Source organism: Silene latifolia, chromosome 8, assembly GCF_048544455.1.
Source record: "Silene latifolia isolate original U9 population chromosome 8, ASM4854445v1, whole genome shotgun sequence".
Taxonomy (NCBI): domain Eukaryota; kingdom Viridiplantae; phylum Streptophyta; class Magnoliopsida; order Caryophyllales; family Caryophyllaceae; genus Silene; species Silene latifolia.
This window is the reverse complement of record NC_133533.1, coordinates 110706844-110729153: the sequence shown is the minus strand read 5'-3', so window position 1 is coordinate 110729153 and position 22310 is coordinate 110706844. Positions and strand designations below refer to the sequence as shown.

Here is a 22310-nt window from a genome sequence, read left to right as displayed (position 1 = left end):
CTCACATTTATACATCATCTTTTTCTCTACATTTTACTCACTGTGACGCCTTGTTGACGTTGGTCTGTGCATTTTTTTTTACACTTGTAACATAGACTGATAGACTATTGGATGAGACGATCAAAATAAATAACGTAAATAATCAGATGAGAAAGCTATTAGCGCTATACATTATCATTCTAATATATGTAAGCTGTAAATTAGTTACAAAACTTGTCAGTGATTCCCAACTAGTCCCTTTTACGGCGACCACTGACTTTACTAAGCTACTGTATCTCCGAAAGTCAACTCACTAGACCAGCGACACCACCAAACCAGTGACCGGGTATTAAGTTCCTAAGGAGTTAAAATGTACATCGTCACACAAGGCCACCGTTGTTTCCGAGTTTGTCTTCTGATGTCACTGGATTAATAATGCATCACCAGGCTGATAATCCTGGAGAAATAACTACTGTAATTCTACGCGTTTTTGTCAGGGAATTTCACTAACTTGTCTATTCTTTAGTATAACAGGAGCCACCAGCATCCATACTGCTCATCACAACACAAGATATTCGCCTTCAGAATTCTGATCACTAAACAGTAAGAGCAGATATTGGATACTCCCTCGGACTCAACTGATTCTTTACGTTTGATTAAAATACTCGTCACAAAACAATAAAAACGTTTAGAAACTGTTGAGTCGGAGGAAGTATTTTTAAATGCATTTTGTGACTTACTGTATACACAAGCTGCCAGCCATTCGTTAACTATTCTCACCCAAGTACTTGTCCAACCAACATCAATTGTCCACCTGTTAAAAACCGAGTTGGTTTAAATCAGGTTATTAGGACTGGGTCAGCAGCCTCGTGATACGAAGCATATGGTTAGAACTCCATGTTCTTGCAGAGAAATAAAATAAATCTGCTCATATAAATGAAAACTTACTTCTGCATATGATGATGAGAATTCCAGCCGACGAGCAGCATTGCGAAATACATTGCTCCAGTAGCGAAAACAAGATGGAAGAACCCGTAACCATATGGTACATCTTCCTCCTCTTCTGTTTCTTTTTTCAAGAACTGTAGAACATGTTAACGATTATAGTTAGACCAAGTCCCTACTACTACTGATGCTACTGCTACTGCTACTGCTACTGCTACTGCTACTGCTACTGCTACTGCTACTGCACTCCTTTCCATGAGGGAGATATATGAAAGAAAGTATTTACCTGGAAGCACTTTGAATCAATGCCTGTTGAAAATGTTGCGAATACTATCGTCAGTAGTGCAACGATGAAACTCTGCGACAAATCAAGAATGAAACATTTCGTCAAGAAAAGAAAAAGGCAGATGTCAGCTAGCTTAACTGGCAAATCATTGAGTGGTCTACTGTATACTCAGATATCGCTCTTTGATGTTTGGATGTCTACGTTAGTATAGAGTCATGAGATCGTTTCAGATGAGAATTTGTGTATTTTCCGAGGATAAATTTAAGAGTATAGTAATTTGCTGAGAAATTACAATGAGGGTAAGCCAGTCAGTCCTCTTCGAAGCCTCGGCCTTTCTGTTGCAACTGGTTCCGGGAGGTTCACTGAAAAAAAAGGTAACGATTCCAATTAATCATCTGAATTATTCATAAGATTCGAGATTATGAGTGACAGATTCATTCAAGTGAAGTTTCTTATTGAAGTCTTGCCTTCTGATCGCGCACCAACAGAGAAACACAATGTACAGGCCCATTATACCAGGAGTCAGGAAACCTTTGTTGATCTGCAGAAATATGAACATTACTTAGCTACTACTACTACTACTACTACTAGACCTCGCAAAACTGATCCGACTCAAATGACGTGATCTGCACTTACTTTGGGTTGCAGGGCAACACTAGTCATCAGCTGAAGAAGAACAATAGTCCAAGTGATGAAAAATATGTTGAGGATACATGATGTATCTGGTGCATACCACAGGTACATCAAGATTACTCCCACTATGCATATAAAGTATGAAGCACTGGCAACTATCGTCACGTAGACCCGACTGCAAAAGACAGATTTTTCAAGTTAACACCATTATTATTCAACCCTTTCAAAAATACAGAAGGGGGGATGTTAGAGTATAAAACCGATCAAGAAACCATCCCAAGTCCCAGTGGCTTAAGCTGATGGTTGGAGTCCCAAGATCGGTTTTATACTCTAACAGGGGAATAATCGTACCATGTTTCTGCGGTCTTGTCGGTCTGGAAACAATCATTGAGCCAGGTAATGAAAGTAATCACACTCACAAGCTGGATCAAGAGAAATATCCTGTAAGATATTGATGAAGGAAAAAGATAAGCTGAATGTATAGATAATAGATTAAGCATCAAATACTTGGATATCTGCAACCACAAGAGGTTATACCCGGCTCCGAAATGTGCAATCTCCCCTGCCAGAAAAAGATAATCATGTCATGACTAAACTAATGCATAAATTAACAAATTACAGTCATGTATCTCGACTAGACCTGTCAAACGGGTCGGGCGGGTCGGGTCCCAGGTCGGGTTGAATACGGGTTAGGATCAGAATGCGGGTCAACAAATAATTTTCAACGCCTTTTTTTAATGATTTTTTGGATCAAAAAAATATTTTTTTAAAAAATTTAAAACATATTTAAAATCAATATTTATTCATATTCAATGTTTACGTTAATTATATTGAGTCATTGACATACGGGTCTTGAGCCGGGTCGAAATTTTCGGTTCTTGACCCTGAAAAACGGGTCGGGTCAGAATTTGACAGGTGCCTTTGAGACACTAGGAAATGTTTAGGTGAAGGAGTAGACTTACCATAGAAATAAACAAAAGAAGGAGGGAACAAGAAAGACAAGAGCATGAACCCTACAAACATGGAAGCCTTTGCAAACCACCACCCTGAATGCCATGTATCTCGACGATCATATACCTTTGAGGTTCCAACTGTAGATATGAACATTGCCATAAAAAACATCTTTTTTTTTTGTTAAGGCTAACTTCATCTCATAATCATTTTGTTTTTGTCAAAGAATATGATAAATCTAATATACGAATTACTATATAAGAATAATATGGTGACCGAGAGGATACAAAACAACCCAAGCTCACGCGTAGTACTCCTATAGTGCCTGAGCAATCTCGACCACCATGGCATTCCTTAAATCCTGTCAATGAAGATACGCGTCAAGCTAAGTTTTTCATTCAATAAGGAGAGTTAAGAGCATGTTTGGCCTAACTTGTTGAAAATGAGTTTGTGTTTTTTAAGTTTAATTTTCTAAAAGTGTTTTTCAAAAGCAGAAGTAACAAATTGCTGCTTCTATTTTTATGGGCAAAAAGATGATTTGTTGGCTTTTGAGATTAACTTTTAAATAATGATATGTTTGGCCAAAAACTGTTTTTTAAGGCCAAAAAACACTTTTAAAAGTCAGTCAAACGCACATTAAATTTATGTAATTCGGTCTCATACTAATATAACACAAAAACCAACTACTTACTTCCCGGTTGTTTCATTCCGAGCAATTTTATTGCATCTTGACCATAATCGCGAACAACCCAAGCTAGAAAATTTGTGACGAGGAAGATAAAGCCATATACATATCTTGCCATCCAAGGGTTGGACCCATATCGAAACTGGGTGAACCAAGATCCATCTTTTATCCCTGGATACTTGCCACCTTTAGTGGTGCAACTATTGCTTGCACCACTCTCCATCTTAATAATGTGAACAATCTTCAAGTAGTAGTGAATTCTACTACAACTCCTTTTCTCTTGATCTACATGTTAGGCAATTGATGTTGTTACTTGTCATAAATTAGGTGTTTTTGGACGACCCATAATGAAAATTATCGTCCAACTCGTAAGAATTTAAACAAGTTTAGTGAGCATTTCTTCTTCAAACAATATGAGGGTGCATGAAAAAAAAAAAAAGAATTATGATATACTACTACTCCCTTTGTTCTAAGAATTATTGACTGGGACGGAGGGAGTAGTTTGTTACAAATGAGGCCAAATCATTGAATTTTCTTGTTAGGTAACACTATCTAGGTTATAGAGTATTTAACCAAAACAACCAAAAAATAAATTTCCAAGAAATTAAATGAGATTTTTCAAAGAAATTCTACTAATTGATTGTAATAATTACGTAAAGGCAAAATCTTAAATGATCATAATTTGATGGAAAGTTGAGTTAAACTAATAAATTGTTGAAGCCTTGAAGGAATGCTACCAATTTAAGGACATATTGTATTACAGTCCACTAAAGATTCTTAATTTCCTCTGCACTGGCTGGTATCCTTGAAACAACACCATTACCCCGATGCTTCACAAGCTCCCGCAAATTGCAAGGTAAGAGGGTCGGGTATACACGGTCTTACTTCTATATCAGCAACACAAAGAGGTTGTTTCGAATTATCCAGAATGAAAACTACGAAAAAAACTACATTGAATGACTGATACTTCACAATAAAAAGAAAAAATAAAGCTAAAAAACTGTAGTAAAATAGGTGAATAGCACAAAAATAAAATAAAACAAGAAATAAAGTGTAGTAAATTAAAGGTGGGTAATTACCAGAGATAAGGAGTTGTAGAAGAAACAGAGCAAAACAGAGAAATGTTGATTAAATAAATAATGTGTTGAAGAAGCTCCCTTTTTGCAACGATTTTCTTCTTCTTTCGGTGATTAAGACAGACAAGTTGTTAATACTGTTAAAAAAAGAGATTAAAGGTCAAATTATGCCGTTAATTAGGAGTAGCTTTTTCAAGGGTTTTTGTCTCTTGAATTTTTTTATTTTATATCATTATGTGTAGTGTGTTTATATTATATAGGGTTGAACACTTTAGCATGAATCATGGTATTTTTTTACGAGTATTCTTTTTATTTATTATTTTACGCATTTATTACGATCTTTGCTTTTAGTTTTTTTCCTTTGTTGCTTTTTTTTTAGTTGTAACTTGTAAGCATAAATGGAAGTTTTTCGTTTATATAATTATAAGTTGAATATATGTCAGAAGTATTTTATGTGAAGGAGTAAGATATAGACTAATAGAGCTATGATATACTAAACATGTTCATTTTTAGTAAGTATGTAAGATTTAGGGGTTGATGAAATCTTGAAACCATTCACTTTTTAAGTAAGTACCTAAGATTTAGGAGTTAATAAATCGGGATTATGATTATAAAAAATATTACGTATTAGAGTTGGAGTCATGACAATAATTCATTCATCATCTACTAATACTCCGTTAGTATTACATCTCGATTTTATCATTTTATATTAAAATAAGTCATTTTGAGTGAATCTATGTTACTGAATAACAAACGTGTTTAATATCATCTTCAAGTATATTTAACTGATATTACGAGTTTTTAAATCTTTATAACTCGATCGTGATATATTACATTGGCTTGAGTCTTTTTCTTGAGAAGGCAATTGCCCTTTAACATAAAGAGAAGAGTCCACTAAAAAGAGCTTACATTTTGAAAAAAGAATTCAATTTGTGTTACTCCTTGTGGCTATTTCCTCATTCGTATTATCTCATGTGGTCTTTTGGCTTGTAAAGTTGCGATAATGTAGAATAGTTGACACACCAAATTTTGGAGGTTTCAAGCAAAATGGAAGATGCACTATCTACTAGTATAAAGTTTTTAGCATTGGAATATTTCAACTTGATAACAATTTCTTTCTTCATTTTTTTTAATAGGACGACATATTCTAAATCATGAACGCATAATCTCAGGTCTGTTATGTCGATACAAATCATTGACTCATCCATGTTTTAATCGTCCGGGCTAAGTAGCTAGCCGACAAGCTGATAGACAAGCTTTCTAGGTTCAATCTGGCGTCACCAGGCATCTGATGGTATCGAGTCTTGGTATCATGCACCCTTTCATATGTTTCATGAAACGTCTATCAAATTAACTATCCCTACATAATTAATGTGAACGAATAATAGTATCAAGACTCGGTACCACCTGATAGCGATATTATTATCACTATAAAAACATTTTGTATCCAAGCAAAAACCTATTAAAACATGTGGCTTTGTAAAGGTCTTGAACAGAAAAAGAAGTTTGTATAGGAGTGTCTTACATAGTTACATGAACTAACCTTTATTTAGGTTGACAAGATATACTAATACTCTTAAAGCTAATACATACATACTTATTTGATTCTCTTTTGATATACTTCGTTTATATTATTCTTGTTATGCTATTTCTATGGATGCATGTGGTGGTGGATTTGTATGTATTCGTTGAGGATAAAGTGTATTAAAAATATGAAAGAAATAAGAAGAAAAGATAAAATGTTGACGATATGGATTAAAGAAGGGAGTAGCTAGCATGCATGGAGCTTGGTGAATTGTGAGTAGATGCACTAGCTTGCATTGTGGATGTTACACTCATAATCACAGGTCAACTACGTCTTCATGCATGCCCAACCATTTAATTAATACTCATCTTAGTTTCTCAAAGCATTTTGTAACACCCGGCCCAAACCTAGGGTCGAGAGCGGTTACTTATGATAGCTCATCTTAGTTTCTCAAAGCATTTTGTAACACCCGGCCCAAACCTAGGGTCGAGAGCGGTTACTTATGATAGCTCATCAGGTTGTGTACATGGCCCACAGATCAACACGGGTCCTTTATAGCGCATTTTGTCCTCACTCATGCGCATCCCGGAAACCTTCCCAGGAGGTCACTCATCCTAAGCCTACTCTCAACCAAGCACGCTTAACTGTGGGGTTCTTTTGCATGGATGACCATAAAAGAAAGTGCATTTTGTTGATATGAGTAGTACTTTCAATCCCTTTAAGCACTAGTCATTTAAGCCTATCACTGGACCTCTTCAATTAACGTGGAGTGTTACACATTTATTATACTCCCTCCGTCCCGGTTATTTGTTGTCCTATTCCATTTTGGGGTGTGTATCTCAGTCAATTGTTGTCCTTTCTATTTTAAGAATGAACTTGATGAGCAATTTGATCATTCATCCTCAATTTGTTCCACTTGTCATTTAGTAATTGGCCCTTCCCCTTTCCTTGGTCTTTGTGCCAAAACCAGAGGATAACAATTGACCGAGACGGAGGGAATAATATATACTTATATAGGACATTGCATTTTTAACACACCTACATTAAAAATGTAGCCAATTTCGTTATTTTCTGATGTTAAATGAGATGCCAAGTTCAGTACAATATGTGAGAGGGGTGCGTACTGCGTAGACCAAATCCGAGCTTAGTAGAGCTTGGTTAGGCTCGTATTATTTTATTATTATTAATTTTAGTACGTATTTTGCATTTGTTTTGTTCTTAATCAAATACGGAGTACTATTTTAGCATTATCTAAGTTGAGCTCAAATCGACTCGCTTACCCTAACGGCCTAAGAATGGTTAATTGTTAAGATCAATTTACTAAGAACACAAAGCAGTAAGTGGATTATACATTCGATGTATTACCACCAATTGCTCAGTTTTTGAGCATTACAATAAAATTTTCGAGTTTTGTTTTAAAGTTTTTGAGTTTTACTATAAAGTTTTTGAGTTCATTCAATTAGATATTAAGCTCAAAAAATTACAATATAACTCAAAAACATTACATATAAGCTCAGCTAAATTTGAGTTTTGACGGCAAAAAATTAAAATGCAACTTATAAACTTTAAAAAGCTCAAAAAAAATACACATAAACTTAAAAATTAATGAGCTCTGAGGTATTACATCAGATGTATGTTCCTATTTCTCAACACAAAGCCTGAATAAATTTACTAATTGGTTGAAGGTTTGCATAAAAGAAGGGAGTAGCATGCATGCATGGAGCTTGGTGAATTGTGAGTAGATGCACTAGCTTGCATTGTGGATGTTACACTCATAATCACAGATCAACTACGTCTTCATGCATGCCCAACCATTTAATAATTTCTCAAAGCATTTATTATAATATATACAGTACTTATATAGGTCACTGGATTTTCAACACACATACATTAAAAATGTAGCCAATTTCGTTATTTTCTGATGTTAATGAGATGCCAAGTTCAGTACAATATATGTGAGAGGGGTGCGTACTGCGTAGACCAAATCCGAGCTTAGTAGAGCTTGGTTAGGCTCGTATTATTTTATTATTATTAATCAAATACGGAGTACTATTTTTGCATTATCTAAGTTGAGCTCAAATCGACTCGCTTACCCTAACGGCCTAAGCCCCAACATAATCAAAGGTTTCTCGATCAATTATAAGTCTAAAAAACATATTGCGTGCATCTTTAACTAACATGTCACTAATAAATTTTTTTTTTGACATACTGACAACTAATTTTAATTATATATACGGAGTATGTACTTAAGATTGACTTTACAAATACGAGCAAATTATTAAGATCTAAATAAGTTATTTACAAATATGCATTTTTAAAGCTCAAGAATGGTAAATTGTTAAGATCAATTTACTAAGACCATCCCCAAGCAAGGTCACCGACTGGGTCGTGACCTTGTTGGGTCACCTTAATGACACCTTAAATTAGGATTAAGGGGTTAATTTTGGTGACCTTCAACTACTCAGGGTCAATTGGTGACCTTGAGTTGAGTTGGTGACCTTGTTGGTGACCTGCTAGGTGGCACACTCCCATTATTTGGAAACAAAAAAAAAAGGACAACGTCAAAATAAAGAGAAGGTGACCTTTGGTTGAGTATGATGACCCGGTAGGTGGCACTCTCTCATTGGTTAAAAAGTGAAAAATAATTGGGTTGATGACCTAGGTCGTGACCTTCTGCTTGGGAGGATGAAAATGGGTCAAGATAATTAAGCTGTGATAATGAGGAAAAATATTGGTGACCCGATTAACTCGACCTTCTGCTTGGGGATGGTCTAAGAAAGCCTGAATAAATTTACTAATTGGTTGAAGGTTTGCATAGTGTTTTGCACTTTTACCTGGGAATGATTCTCTTTCGCCCTATAATCTTGCCTGGAGTCTTGTGATAATGATGCGATGTCACTTATTAATTAGGTTGTCTAATCATAATTAGGGTAATCCAGCTGTATTAATTGCTTTAGTCCCGTTGTACTAATTTGTAGGTTTGTTATCACTAAACGCTTCTTGCTAATATTATACTCCCTCCGTCTGGTCATATGTTTACCTAATTTATTTATGGGTGTAATTAGAGGTAAGGTCAGAATTTTAATTTTTATATAGCAAAATTATACTCAAGGTAAAGTATATAGATAATTAGTGTAAAAGCAGTAAATATTGGTGTAGCAAATTACGAGATTCTAACCGAATTTTTCGTTTTCGGTGTAGCGGCTGATACACCAAAGGCCTTGTTGGCCTCGCCCCTGGGTGTAATTTATTTATTTACCTTTTTATATTGAGAATACTTTTAAATAGTGTAATTTGATTATTCATCTAACCAATTGTACATTTGTCACTCAATAAAAACACCCACAAATGATCCTCTACCCTTTACTTAGTTTTTTTTGTCAAAACCAAAGATAAACAACTAATCGAGACGGAGAGAATATCACTATATCAGCTAGTTTTGTGTTAGGCAGATTTACAATAATATAGTATCAAACGGATCCAAATTACGTGTAACTCGACCATGGTTTAGAGTTCATTTGCAAACCTACAAATTAGTACAAATTGCATTTTCCCTTCAATTAGGAGCCTAGAGCATATTAGTTAGGTCTTACTTAAAACTGCCTTAATTTAAGATTTTTTTACTTTTTTTTTTTCATCTCTATGTTAACTAGTACAAATTGCATTTTCCATTCAACTAGGAGCCTAGGCCATACGACTTTTTTATATGCTGACGAGTTTAAACCTCAGTTACGAGATTCATTCTTTAATATTCAATAAATCGGATAAGTTATCACCCCAAAAGATATGATTATATGAAATACTTCATATGAGTAATTTGAATTTACGCATGCTAGTAAATAGTAATGATATGACGAAGTGCTCAACTTTATGTGCATGGGATTTGATGGCAGTGAAATTTAATTACCATGCATGCTCAGGATTTTGTATCCACGTACCATGCATTATGCATAACTAGTATGGTCCATAAATAGCATAGATTTATCACAAAATCTCATTATAGACGTAACTATCCGTCTATAACTAAAAACGGGCCAAATAACATACCACATTACGGATAAGACAAACAACAACTTGCATGGTAAGGTCCAAACATATCACCATTTTAAGGGTATTTGACCCGTTTCTTGCTAAAGACGGATATATATCCGTATATAGCAAGCATAAAATGTATGTAGCACAAATTATGGGCTCATTTTCATGTTTAATTTCTATAATAAATTAAATTAAAGGCTCACCTGACAAACATGCAGAAACTCTAGTTTGGTTAGCAATTGAGCAGTGTCTTCAGACTTCAAACCAAAGATTTTTTTTCAAAAAGTAACCCTAAACGATGAAATTATGTAATTTTTTTATATAAGAAAATGAAATGATGAAGTTAAGGTTTCTTATAAATTAAAGAGCAAAAATGACTACAAGATTAAGAAGAGTGTATTTATAAGTACACGCAATGCAAATGAGCCACTAGATAATCATCATAAATAGTTAAATACTTAAATGCATAGCCACATAGATATATTTCAAGTTTCAAATTTTTTGTGTTAAATTAAATAGTATAGTTTTATTTAGATTTGATATTACACCCTCGGTTTCAGTTTTTCGGTACCTATTTTATTTGGGATGTATTAATCAATTATTTTTCCTTGTAATTTTTAGAATATTATTAACTTATACGATGAATTAGATAAATTGATGTTCACATAAAAATGACATTTTAGAATTTATCGATGAAAAGAATATGACCTATATATGTTCTCAAGTCATTTTCATATTGGAAATTAAATTGTGAAGCTACTATATTCTAGTTTCAAAATAAAAATCTTGCGAAAATATTGGTATATAATATCAATATATATGACGCATTACAATTGGCATACTCCAAAGGGACCATAAATGTGTGGCGTGCCCATGCTATGCATAATGCATTGGCTTCTAAGCTAGAAAGCGTGCATTGCTATCCATGCATGATATGGTTCAATGTTTGTTGACGCAATCATAACTTTATTATCTAAAGAGCACCTATGCTAAGTTTATTCCTATGTTTTTATTCAAGTATATAAAATTTTTGATTTTTCCACATTGGAGACTTAAATCATCATTGAATTAGTTAAATGTTTAGCCAAAATCAACGTTAAAATACGAGGTGATCAAACACAGGATTGAACTAGATGCAGGCTGGGTGGGTTAACATTCCTTTTAATTTTGACTCGTGAGAGAAGTTTATACGACTCGACAAGTCGCGTCTTTCGTGGATTCTACTTAAATTGAGTAAGAATAATGAATGCTATAACACTTACTGATATACTCGTACTTGCAATGTAATTCAAATTCAAAATTTTGAGAAATTAAAATTTAAGACAAATTACACTTAATGACAAAATAAATTGATTGGAATTTCACCTTAATTAGTATCATTCAACCTCTATATCATTATTACCTTGTAATAATTTCTTGACCTTATAAATAATATCATGAGGAAAAAAATGCATTTCAAGAAAAAATTGTGATTAGGAAAAAGTTAGAATTGAATAGTTTTTGTTTTATTAATCCTTAAAGGAACACCATGTCTTTTATGTGGATCAACCTTGCTACGTATCTCAAGTTATAATCAAGTTTGCTTCTTTGTTGCTTAGCGAAGTTGTTGTGAAGGCATCAACCAAAAATGAGGATAGTATATTAATGTCTTCACAAAATCTTAAATAGAATGGTCGAGCGAGTATTTAAAAGACGGTTTTTCACTAAATTGTTTAAAGAACGTTTTACAATTTAAAGAAAAAGATGGTGCAAATAGTTATAATATAGATACTCCCTCCATCTGTCTCACTCATTTGTTCATCTTTAATTTTGACTTAAAGGCAAGGAAATGGAGGAGACCAATAAGTAGGCGAAATTGAGTGTGGAGGATCAAATTGTCAATCAAAAGCATTCCTAAAATATAAAGGTAAACAATTGATTGAAACAGCCAAAATAAAATAGGTAAACAAATAACCGGAACAGAGGGAGTACATTATGAATAATATGAAGCACCGATTAAAATGGTCACAACATATATTGTAAAGGGGGTAAGTTTATCACGAAAATAGGTACAAAATGAAAGAGTCATATTAAGCCACGATTAACAACAAAACAGTTACGAAAAACACATAAAGATTTACGCAAAATGGTCTCTCAAAAATTTAGTGAGATATCGTCTCTCCCAAGCTTTTGTGAAACTCTTAGGCCTTGTTCTTTTTTGCTTAATTTCAACTCATTTCAGTTCAGCTTCATTCAGTTCAGTTCAGCTCATCCCTTCTTAAATTAATTCTTAATTCAGCTTCATTCAATTTAGTTCAACTTCGTTCAATTCAGTTTTGTTCTTATAAAAAAAAAAAAGCCTTAATCCGAAATTTATGAGAGGATTTTAAATGGGAAGAATTGAGGTAGCCTCTTACGAGAAACCAGTAACTTAACTTAGATTTGGTTTGCAGAAGATTATATAATGTGGTGGACTTGTAGTCATGTGTATTGAGCCTGTCATTGAGGGCTTTATTTACTGGGCTTATGTTCATTTAAATTGGAAGAGCATGAATTATTTGGGTTTAATTTTGGTGGTAATGGATCAGTACTTACATTGCTAAAACGTAATTCATGATCAAGGCCCAAAAAGGGTTCAACATTCAAATCTTATAGCTTGTGCGGTTGTGCACTACTTGTGCCCTGCTAAACCATGTCATATCTCCAGAGGTGATTATTAGCGGGTTTGGGTCGATATGAGGGTTTACATTTGAATAAATCATGGGGCGCGCCTAGATTTATTACCCGTTTGGTTATAGTGAGTATATTTTACTTTGTTCACTTTAGATATTTCAGACCCCTATATTTTATTTCGATTTTCAAAATCGTTTTAATTTTTATTCTCGATTTAAATTTTAAGTTTTTATAAAAGAAATTCGGACTTCGATTTTAAATCTATAAGTTTACCTTAACTTATGTATTACGTTTCACTCTCCCTTTTGTTTTTTTTTTTTTTTTGAATACCCCAAAGCGGGATTACCTCATATTATTATAATCAGAAAAAACCAGAGATATAAGATTGTCCGGAAGGCAACCTTCCCAAACACGCCTACCACTATTAAAACCATTGAAATGAGCTAAATCGTGCGCACTGCGAGAGTAATGACGCCTAACGAAAGACCAAATAATATCATCTAGACTAGAGCTAAGGGCTCGAATTTCGTCAATGATCGAAAAGAGATAGCTCATGCCCATCCTATTACTTTGCAGAATGTCGATGACCGTCGTGCTATCGCTCTCAACCACCAGTCTTCGCTGACCCCTCCGCACAGCTTCCTTAATCCCTTCCAACACCGCTTCCGCCTCCGCCTCTCCCACTTCCTCTACGCCCCTACGTCTCTCCACCAGCGCCCAAACAACAGCCCCCTCATCAATACAGCAGATCACCCCTAACCCGGTACCCCACCCTTCTTTCACACCAGCATCACACGTAAGCCTCACCCATCCCTCACCCCACACGCCGCTCTCTCGCCTTCCCTCCCTCATTCCCTTTCCATTTGCAGCCTTGGTGCATACCACCCCAGCCTCCTCTATAGCCTTCATCTCCTTCATGAGCTCCTCCACACGCCGAATAACGTCCAGCGCAATGACCCTTTTCCCTTCAAACACCCATTTATTCCTCGCTTCCCAAATTGCCCAACACCCCACCATGAACTTTCCTCGCTCCTCCTCCTCCTCCATCTCCCTCCACACATCTTCCACCCACTCCCTCACCCCCAACCCATTCCAAACCCCACCCACCCAACCACACCCCTTAACCAAATGGAGACAAGTCTCCATCTCGCTAAGACAAATAAGACACATAAAATCACTACCTCGAATTCTTGGAGTAATATTTTCCTTCGTAGGAATCGCCTCACTACAAATCTGCCAAAAGAACATCTTCACACGAGCAACTCTCCCTTTTGTTTTTCATTTTTTCCTTTTCTATTTTTTTTCCGCATTTTGAGGTTTGCGTTCGCTCATAGACGATTCTAAAGGATGATTCATGTCAACCGACCCCAAATCATTTTGGGATTAAGTCTCTGATATTGCGTTGTACATATAATGAATAAAAAATCAGATTTCACCTTAAGATCATTCCGTTTATTATGCGAATTTTCTCTATTATTACCTTGTAATCATTTCCTTACCTTATAAATAATATCGCGAGGAAAATAAATTTGTGATTAGGAAAAGTTAGAATTGAATACTTTTTGCTCTATTAATCCTTAAAGGAATACTAGTATGTCTTTTATGTGGATCAGGCTTGCTAGTTGGCTAGTTGCTACCTACGTATGTCAAGTTATAATCAAGTTTGTTTCTCTGTTGCTTAGCAAAGTGTTGTTAAGGCATCAACCAAAAATGAGGATAGTATATTAATATCTTTACAAAATCTTAAATATAATGGTGATGTATAATATACAACGATCTTATAGTAAGTTATATAGTATTACTAACTTACTAAAGTATTATTAAATGGCGTGTATCATTGTTGTCAGAATCCCGATTCGATCCTACGATTCTACGATTTCACGATCTAAAAATGCTTGACCGATCCTGGATCTTACGATTCTATCATGGTTGTAGAATCTTACGATCCTAATCATCTAAAAATTTCTAGAGGTAGAATCATAATACGATCCTACGATCTTACGATCCTACGATCCGATTTCATAGTAAAAAAATTAATATATATTTTTATATAATGACATCGTAAAACTAAAATTTTGGGTAAGTTGTAGAAACATGTTCATATAATAATATTAAAATCATTAGTTATCAATATTTTATGGATAAATATTAATAAATAATTATTTTGATCTTCAATGATATGTTTTTACCAAATAAAACACTATATTTGGTGAGTTTGTAGAATCTTACGATTCTACGATCCGATTATACCGATTCGATCCTACCCTCCCCATCGATCCAAAGTAGAATCCCGATCCTGACAACATTGGCGTGTATAAATTATTATAAAATCATTAAACGCTATACTAAATGACTTTTTAGTAATGATATTTGATCTTTGAGTAAAAAAACAAAGCATCAGAGAATTATAACATTCTCTCAATTCGTCACATTTTTCATATGAATATTAGAAATTTGTTAGATGATTTTTGAACAAACGTATCGAAATAGAATGCATGGAGCTGATTAACTGATTACTTACAAGGAGTCTATAAGGGCATGAGATTGTGTAATGTTTATTATGGTGGACTTGTAGTCAAGTGTATTGGGCTTGTCATTGAGGGTTTTGTAGACTGACCTTATTCAATTAAGTTGTATAAGGTCATTTGGGCTTAATTTTTGTTATTCGGGAATATTTTATGTATTAATTTCATTTTTATAAAAACATGTTATTTTTATGTATTAATTTCCTATTTTAATTGTTATTTGGGAATATTCTATGCATTAATTTCATGTTTATAATAACACGGTCACAAATTCTTGATGTTTAGGATGATATGATCATATTCATCTTAAACATGAAACGACTCAAATAGAAATATGAGATAAAGAGTTGAATGTCTAGGAAGTAGGAATGACGTATGGGGTTATACTTGACCTGTTTTAAACTTAAGACGAATATGACCGTATTAAGGTGTCCAACACTAACATGGTACACAAAATATATATACTCTCTGTGTCTCTATGAAATGTTTACATATTCTTCATACACAATGACCAATGTAAAAATAGAGGGAAATTCCTTTTAATATTATTCAAAACTAAAGTAGAGAGTAAAATATACCATTGACTGAAACGTCAAAAAAAGAAAAGTGTAAATTATTGACCGGGATGGAAAAAGTAGAGGGCTGATTTTCATCGACGACGTTTTAGTAACTATCGACGACGTTTTCATTCCAAAAGACAATAATGCCCCTGCACATTAATACTACTTTCTCTCTCTAAACATTTTTCTCTCAAATTCTAGTAAAAACCAATTAAATTAAAAAAAAAATAACAACAACATCAATTAGCATGATGAAACCCGAACCACCGGTACGTAAACAAATAAAAAATGTTAGAAAATAACCCACAACGACTAGAAAACTTAAAAAAATTAAGAAATCGGCAAATAAAAGCATTAAACACGGTTTAAAAGAAAATTGACCAAACCACGAACAAAATGTTGAATTTCAACATTTGTCCATGGAGCAAACCTTGCGTTTTATTAACATTTGCCATGTACTGAAAGTTGAAATTCAACTTTCAACCATGAACCAACCTCAAAACCCTACTTTCAAGTTTCAACCATGGAGGAAGGATGAAATTCAACTTTCGACCATGACATCAACGTTGAATCCCAACGTTTGCACCATGGATGAAAGTTGAATTTCGACTTTCGTCCTTGATGTTCTCCCCCTTCCCCAATTCGACTTAATTCGACACAACAACCACAAAAATCGACACACAAATTCACCCTATTTCGGCAACAACACCACCCCAATTACAATCAATAATGAAATCAAAAACATACAAACTAATTAACAAGAAAAAACTAAACCTAATTCAAAAACTAATTCAACTAAATTGGATAATAAAACCTCAAACAAACAACTAATTCAATGTTGGTGGCGGCGTGCTGGTGGCAGTGGTGGTGGCAGTGTGGTGGCATGTGGTAGTCGGTTAGGTGGTGGTGATGGAAGTTGGGTGAATTTTGGAGGATTTTAAATTAGAGAGAAAAGAGTGAGATGTGAGTAGACCTGGCAAACAGATCGGGTCGGGTCGTGTCGGGTTCGTGTTAGTGTCACATGTAAACGGGTCACAGACCCTCCAACCCAAACCCGACCCAATTAAATGTCGTGTCGTGTTCGTGTCGACCCACTTACATAAATGGGTCATCAAGCCTCAACCCTAACCCATTAATTTCGTGTCGGGTTCGGGTTGTGTTTTCGTGTCTTGTCCATATTTGGAAAGTTTAAGTATATTTATGTGATTAAAGATCAAGAAAAATTAGGATTAATTTAGTAAACAAATCTTTCGTATCGGGTTCGTGTTTAGAGAGCTCAACCTAAACCCAACCCAATTAAATATTGTGTCGTGTTCGTGTCGGCCCACTTACATAAATAGGTCATTAAGCCTCAATCCAAACCCGTTAATTTCGTGTCGGGTTCGTATCGTGTTTTCGTGTCATGTCATTGTTTGCCAGCTCTAGATGTGAGGGATAATACCGTCTTTTGCATTAAAAACGTCATCAATAATTATTAAAACGTCGTCGATGTTTACAGTAAAAAAAGTATTTAATGTGAAAGCATTACATAAGAAGACAAGTAAAAGCATGTGACCCCGCAATTTATGCAACTTTTAAAGCCTAAAGAAGTGTGTAATTTTCTTTGACGACATTGACAATTAGCAAGTCCTCTCTATCGACCATAATACGTAAGGTTTGAAGCTATTACTATGTGAATTTATCTCGTAAGGTTTTGGTGTCTACCGGCGACGCTTATCTGTAAATGAAATATTTTATATGTTATTTGCATGATATACTAATATTAGAAGTAATTATTTTATATACGGAGTAATATTTTTCCATTATTTAACTTTGATTGGGTTTTGAATCGACATACATTCAAAATTGAAAAAAAAAAAACATATGGTTTGAGAATTAAATTCCAATTTCAAACTGCCCAAGGATGATTCATGATTTCAAACCTCAAATTAAAGGTCTCTTAAGAGCAAGTGCGATGGAAGAAGTATATGTCAAGTCATTTTTCATCAACCCCTAAGCGTACCTCAAAATAAAAACGTTTTACTTTATTCTCAATAATTATTCCTTAGGATCCATTACTAATATTCTCCTCATGAATCTGTTTTACCTTTGCAATACATAGTTTTTATTTTGACTACTTAATGAGAACCACAATGAAAGAATTTTATTTTTAAAGTTCTTATTGACAAACTCAAGACTAAGAACTGTTGCATTTGTTCTAAGTTATTTAAGTACTTAATCCATTTTTTTGTTTTCTGCCTATTTGATTGCACGACCCTCATTATGATACCATAATCACGTTTTTCGTGCATCTATATGTTAATTTTTTTTTTTTGAAATAATTTTTTAAAGACTTTGAATAGAAAATGTAATTATATTAAAATTATATGAAAACTCATTATAATTTTTAAGATATTTAAGGTCAAAATATTGAAATATTTACTAAAAAGTCAAATGTGGAGAAAATGAAAATATGATATCCCGTATACTAGAAGAAAAATTGGATGTAGTATAAGTTTCAGTTTTAGATGTACAAGTAATACTTTTGTAAAAATAAATGATTGGGACGGAGGGAGTATAAACGAACTATTATCTCTATCCCGGTCATTTGTTTACCTATTCGGTTTTGGGACGGAGGGAGTAATTTATATGAAAAGTCATTATAATTTTTAGTGGTTAAACCATTGTCTTTATATGAAAACTCATTATAATTATTTAGTGGAATATTTGACACTCCCGTGAAAAGTTTTATAGTGGTTAAACCATGGGCTGCCAACAGATCACATGGGTAACCAATTCACATGCAAAATTGACAGGGGACACCAAATGTTTTGGTACTGGTCAGTGAATTCTAGTAATAACTGTCCCTTAATTAGTGGGGTCGGTGACTTAATTTAGTGTTCATGACTCTCACGAGATAAATAAATTGTGTGTCGTCAGCACTACAACGACCACCTTTAACGACTTAACTGTCATATACACTCATACGGTTTGAGCTGAGAACCTGTAAATAAGAGTCAATATCAAATAACAATACTTTGACTGTTAAAATAGATAAGTTTTTTTTGTAGAAATAACTATTTTTAGGTTATCATATTTAAAAATTGTGATTGTTTTATCTTGTGACAAAATGTCGAATAAAGTAGTTATCGCTTGATCACCATAACTATAACTAAATGAAAACAGTTTTATTTTAGTGGGCAACTATTTACTGTTACGATTTGACCTAAAACATAGCTCTTTCGTCTCGGTCATTTATTTATCTTTAATTTATTTTTTGACACAAAAACTATTAGAATATGTCAAATATTCTCTTGTTATTTTGTATATACTCAGTCAATGTTGTTGTATCAGTTGCTATTTACGTGTATCTCATATCCTCTTATTTAGGATAGTAGTTTAGCTATTTGTTATATATAGGATGCAATGTATTTGTTTATACTCAGGCAATAGAATTCTCTCCTTATCTAATTCTTATATGGTATCAGCCATCTCGATCTTCTCTTCCGCTCTTCTCTACAACTCGTTTGCCTCATTCTTTTTCTGCAATCATGACAAACGACACCCAAACCAGCTCCAAATCATCCTTTCACCCAGCCTATTCTGTTTCTAATATCAAGAATTATGTGCAGATCACTCTTGAGACGGAGAATGTCCACTATGCATCTTGGGCCGAGTTGTTCTTGAACACGGCCAGCGCTTTTGACGTTCTCGATCACCTTGTCCCACCCAAGGACACCGTGATCAACAAAGATGCAACATGGAACCGTCTCGATGCCATTGTTAAGCAGTGGATATATAGCACTATCTCGGTTGATCTCCTTCATACGATTCTTGAACCCGGTTCTACTGCTCAGACCGCGTGGGATCGTCTCAAGGATATTTTCAACGACAATAAGCATTCTCGGGCTGTCCTGTTGGAGCAACAGTTTACTAACACCCACATGGACAACTACCCGAATGTGTCGTCGTATTGTCAAGCTCTGAAAATGATTGCTGACCAACTCGCTAATGTTGGTTCTCCCGTCTCCGAAACGCGTCTTGTCCTTCAATTGGTCACCCACGTCTCTGACGGATACAAGGGAATTGCTACCATCATTCAACAAGCGGATCCCTTGCCTTCGTTTTACAAGGCTCGGTCCACGCTCGCTCTAGAAGAAAGCAACCAGCGCATCCAGGCCGCTCCCTCTGCTGCGGACACTGCACTCCTTGCCTCCCACTCGTCCAAAGATACGGGTTCCAACTCTCAATCTGCCCCAAATAATTCTAAGGGTGGTGGGAATTCGAACCAATACAACAACAACCGAGGCAAAGGAGGGCGCAACCGTGGTCAAAAGGGAGGGAAGAACAGTGGCGGTGGTTACAGCAACCGCAACAATAACAACAAGAATGGACAGCAGCAGCAACAGGGCACGTGGACATGGGTACCCTTCAATTCTTGGCCGTCGACGCCTTCGCAAGGCTGGACTGTGCCCCCGTGCCCCTATCCTACGGCCGGGTGGTCTGGTCCTGGTAGTCGGCCGCAACAGGGGATACTCGGGCCTCGTCCAACTCAGCAAGGACAGGCGTTCATTGCTCAATCGAGTAATGGAAATCCTCCAGGAGCTTTTGTTCCGACGGATATCGCTGCTATGATGCAATCGCTCTCCCTACAGCAGCCGGATGACAACTATTATATGGACACAGGTGCGTCGGCGCACATGACTTCCAATAATGGTAATCTCTCCTCTTATTCTTCTTTGAGTAAAACTCGTCATATAGTAGTCGGAAATGGTGATATGATTCCTATTATTGGTTATGGTGCTATGACTCTTGCTTCCCCAAACCCACCCCTCACATTAAACAATATTTTACATGTGCCTCAATTAATTAAAAACCTTGTCTCTGTTAGAAAATTCACTATTGACAACCATGTTTCCGTCGAGTTTGACCCATTTGGTTTCACTGTGAAGGATCTCAAGACGGGGATGCCGATTATGAGAAGCAATAGCACGGGGGACCTCTACCCACTACACACCCCGAACCATGCCCCGGCCGCCACCTCACACCCACAAGCATTCACCGCACTTCCATCTACCATTTGGCACGGACGCCTAGGTCATCCAGGCTCCGAGATTTTTAATTCTTTATGTACTCGAAAAACAATTCCTTGTCGTCCTTTGAATAAGTTGTCTGTTTGCAACTCTTGTCAATTAGGAAAACACATTAAGTTGTCTGTTTGCAACTCTTGTCAATGAGCGAAGATGAGACCATTTGGGATAAGTGTTATTGGATAACAAACGGACAATGTTGAATGTGAAAAATCTCTTATAAATATAAAAAGGTAAACAAATGAATAAGAAACTCAAAAATGAAATAAGTAAACTAGTAACCGGGACGAATTAGAATACTATTTTTCTTATTATCCATTAATTTTAGCTTAAAACCTCACCCGATTATGATTTGTGAGAATTCGAACAAGCCCATGTTAGGCTTATAACTTATAAAGTGTGTTTGTGTCAACTTTAACAAGTAGTCCGTGCAGACTAACATTGTAATACCTATGCCTAATTATCATTCCCTCCAATCTTATTGGCTGATAATACATACATTACATTTCCTTTTCAATTCAATCTTAAAATAAATATTCTGAACTTCTTCAAGATGTAAGTCCAAAATATTTTACATCAAAGAAGCAAATAAACATATAAATTAGTGTCTTATGCCTGTTTTCTGGACTTAATTTCAGTTCTAATAAGTTCAGTTCAGTTCAGCTTTATTAAGTTCAGTTCAGTTCTATTCAGTTCAGTTCAGTTCATTTCAGATTAGTTTATTTTAACATTAATATTATTATTCTTATTTTATATTCTTATTATCAGTTCAGTTCAGATCAATTCAGTTCAGATTAGTTTATTTCAACATTAATATTATTATTCTTATTAATGTCAGTTCAGTTCATTATTATTATATTATTCAGTTCAATTCAATTCAGACAATTTCAGCCCAAAAAAATAAGACCTGTGAGATAAAGAAAAAAAAATACATGAGTGATCGATGTTATTATAATGTACGGCATGAACATTTTACCTTAAAAGGGTACAATACTATAATGCGATGTTAATGTTGCCATACCATATTGTCGGTTAAAATCCATGAATTTAAAAAAGAAGATGCCTCAACCCATTTCCTGTACTTTTACCACATTCTCATGCTCTTTTCACTTGCATTGTCAAAAGATATATCATAAAATAAGCAACAAACCAAAACATCCAAAACAACTAATCACTTCTTATTTGTGAAATGACTCACCAATCACCCATACTATGCTTTTGAGCTTAACGACATTAACAGTTTGGTAAAATTAGATTCCCACATTCTAGTGCTATAACAAAACCTAAAGAATAACAAAGCGTCTTGCTTGTGACGGGTTTAACCCGTCTCAAGCTGAAGACCTCTTATAAAAAGGGAGAGGGGATAAGGTGGGGCACCCTCCATGTGCT

The 22310-nt window shown here is 35.0% G+C and overlaps 3 protein-coding genes across 4 annotated transcripts; 1 reads left to right on the top strand and 2 right to left on the bottom strand.

The window, feature by feature from the left end:
• Positions 1 to 114: 114 nt before the first annotated feature.
• LOC141597326 (uncharacterized) lies at positions 115 to 10411 on the bottom strand. Of its 2 annotated transcripts, none has more exons than XM_074417743.1 (13): positions 10319 to 10411; positions 3486 to 3764; positions 3082 to 3155; positions 2806 to 2965; positions 2381 to 2405; positions 2195 to 2284; positions 1847 to 2018; positions 1678 to 1751; positions 1503 to 1572; positions 1211 to 1282; positions 928 to 1061; positions 720 to 793; positions 115 to 531 (listed from the first exon to the last, which is right to left on the bottom strand). In XM_074417743.1, exons 2-13 carry the CDS (start codon positions 3700 to 3702, stop codon positions 473 to 475), a joined length of 1221 nt encoding a protein of 406 aa, XP_074273844.1. In that variant the 5' UTR covers positions 3703 to 3764; positions 10319 to 10411; the 3' UTR covers positions 115 to 472. The 2 variants fall into 2 exon arrangements, with proteins under 2 accessions (XP_074273844.1, XP_074273843.1); XM_074417742.1 differs by lacking the exon at positions 10319 to 10411 and adding an exon at positions 4559 to 4781.
• Positions 10412 to 13109: 2698 nt separating this feature from the next.
• On the bottom strand, positions 13110 to 13814 carry LOC141595748 (uncharacterized). Its single transcript, XM_074415714.1, has one exon. It carries the CDS (start codon positions 13812 to 13814, stop codon positions 13110 to 13112), a length of 705 nt encoding a protein of 234 aa, XP_074271815.1.
• A 5568-nt stretch (positions 13815 to 19382) lies between these two features.
• Positions 19383 to 21068, top strand: LOC141595747 (uncharacterized). Its single transcript, XM_074415713.1, has one exon. The coding sequence runs from the start codon at positions 19383 to 19385 to the stop codon at positions 21066 to 21068; it is 1686 nt and encodes a 561-aa protein (XP_074271814.1).
• The last annotated feature ends 1242 nt before the right edge of the window (positions 21069 to 22310 follow it).

Bases quoted from the DNA above. Each gene is read 5' to 3' on its own strand.
- LOC141595748 (XM_074415714.1), bottom strand. From the start codon at position 13,814: ATGGAGGAGGAGGAGGAGCGAGGAAAGTTCATGGTGGGGTGTTGGGCA.
- LOC141595747 (XM_074415713.1), top strand. From the start codon at position 19,383: ATGACAAACGACACCCAAACCAGCTCCAAATCATCCTTTCACCCAGCC.
- LOC141597326 (XM_074417743.1), bottom strand. From the start codon at position 3,702: ATGGAGAGTGGTGCAAGCAATAGTTGCACCACTAAAGGTGGCAAGTAT. The intron at 1,573-1,677 runs GCAAGACTTCAA...CTTTTTTTTCAG, and splicing joins TGTTGGTGCGCGATCAGAAG to TGAACCTCCCGGAACCAGTT. The intron at 794-927 runs GTAAGTTTTCAT...GGTTTTTAACAG, and splicing joins TCTCATCATCATATGCAGAA to GTGGACAATTGATGTTGGTT.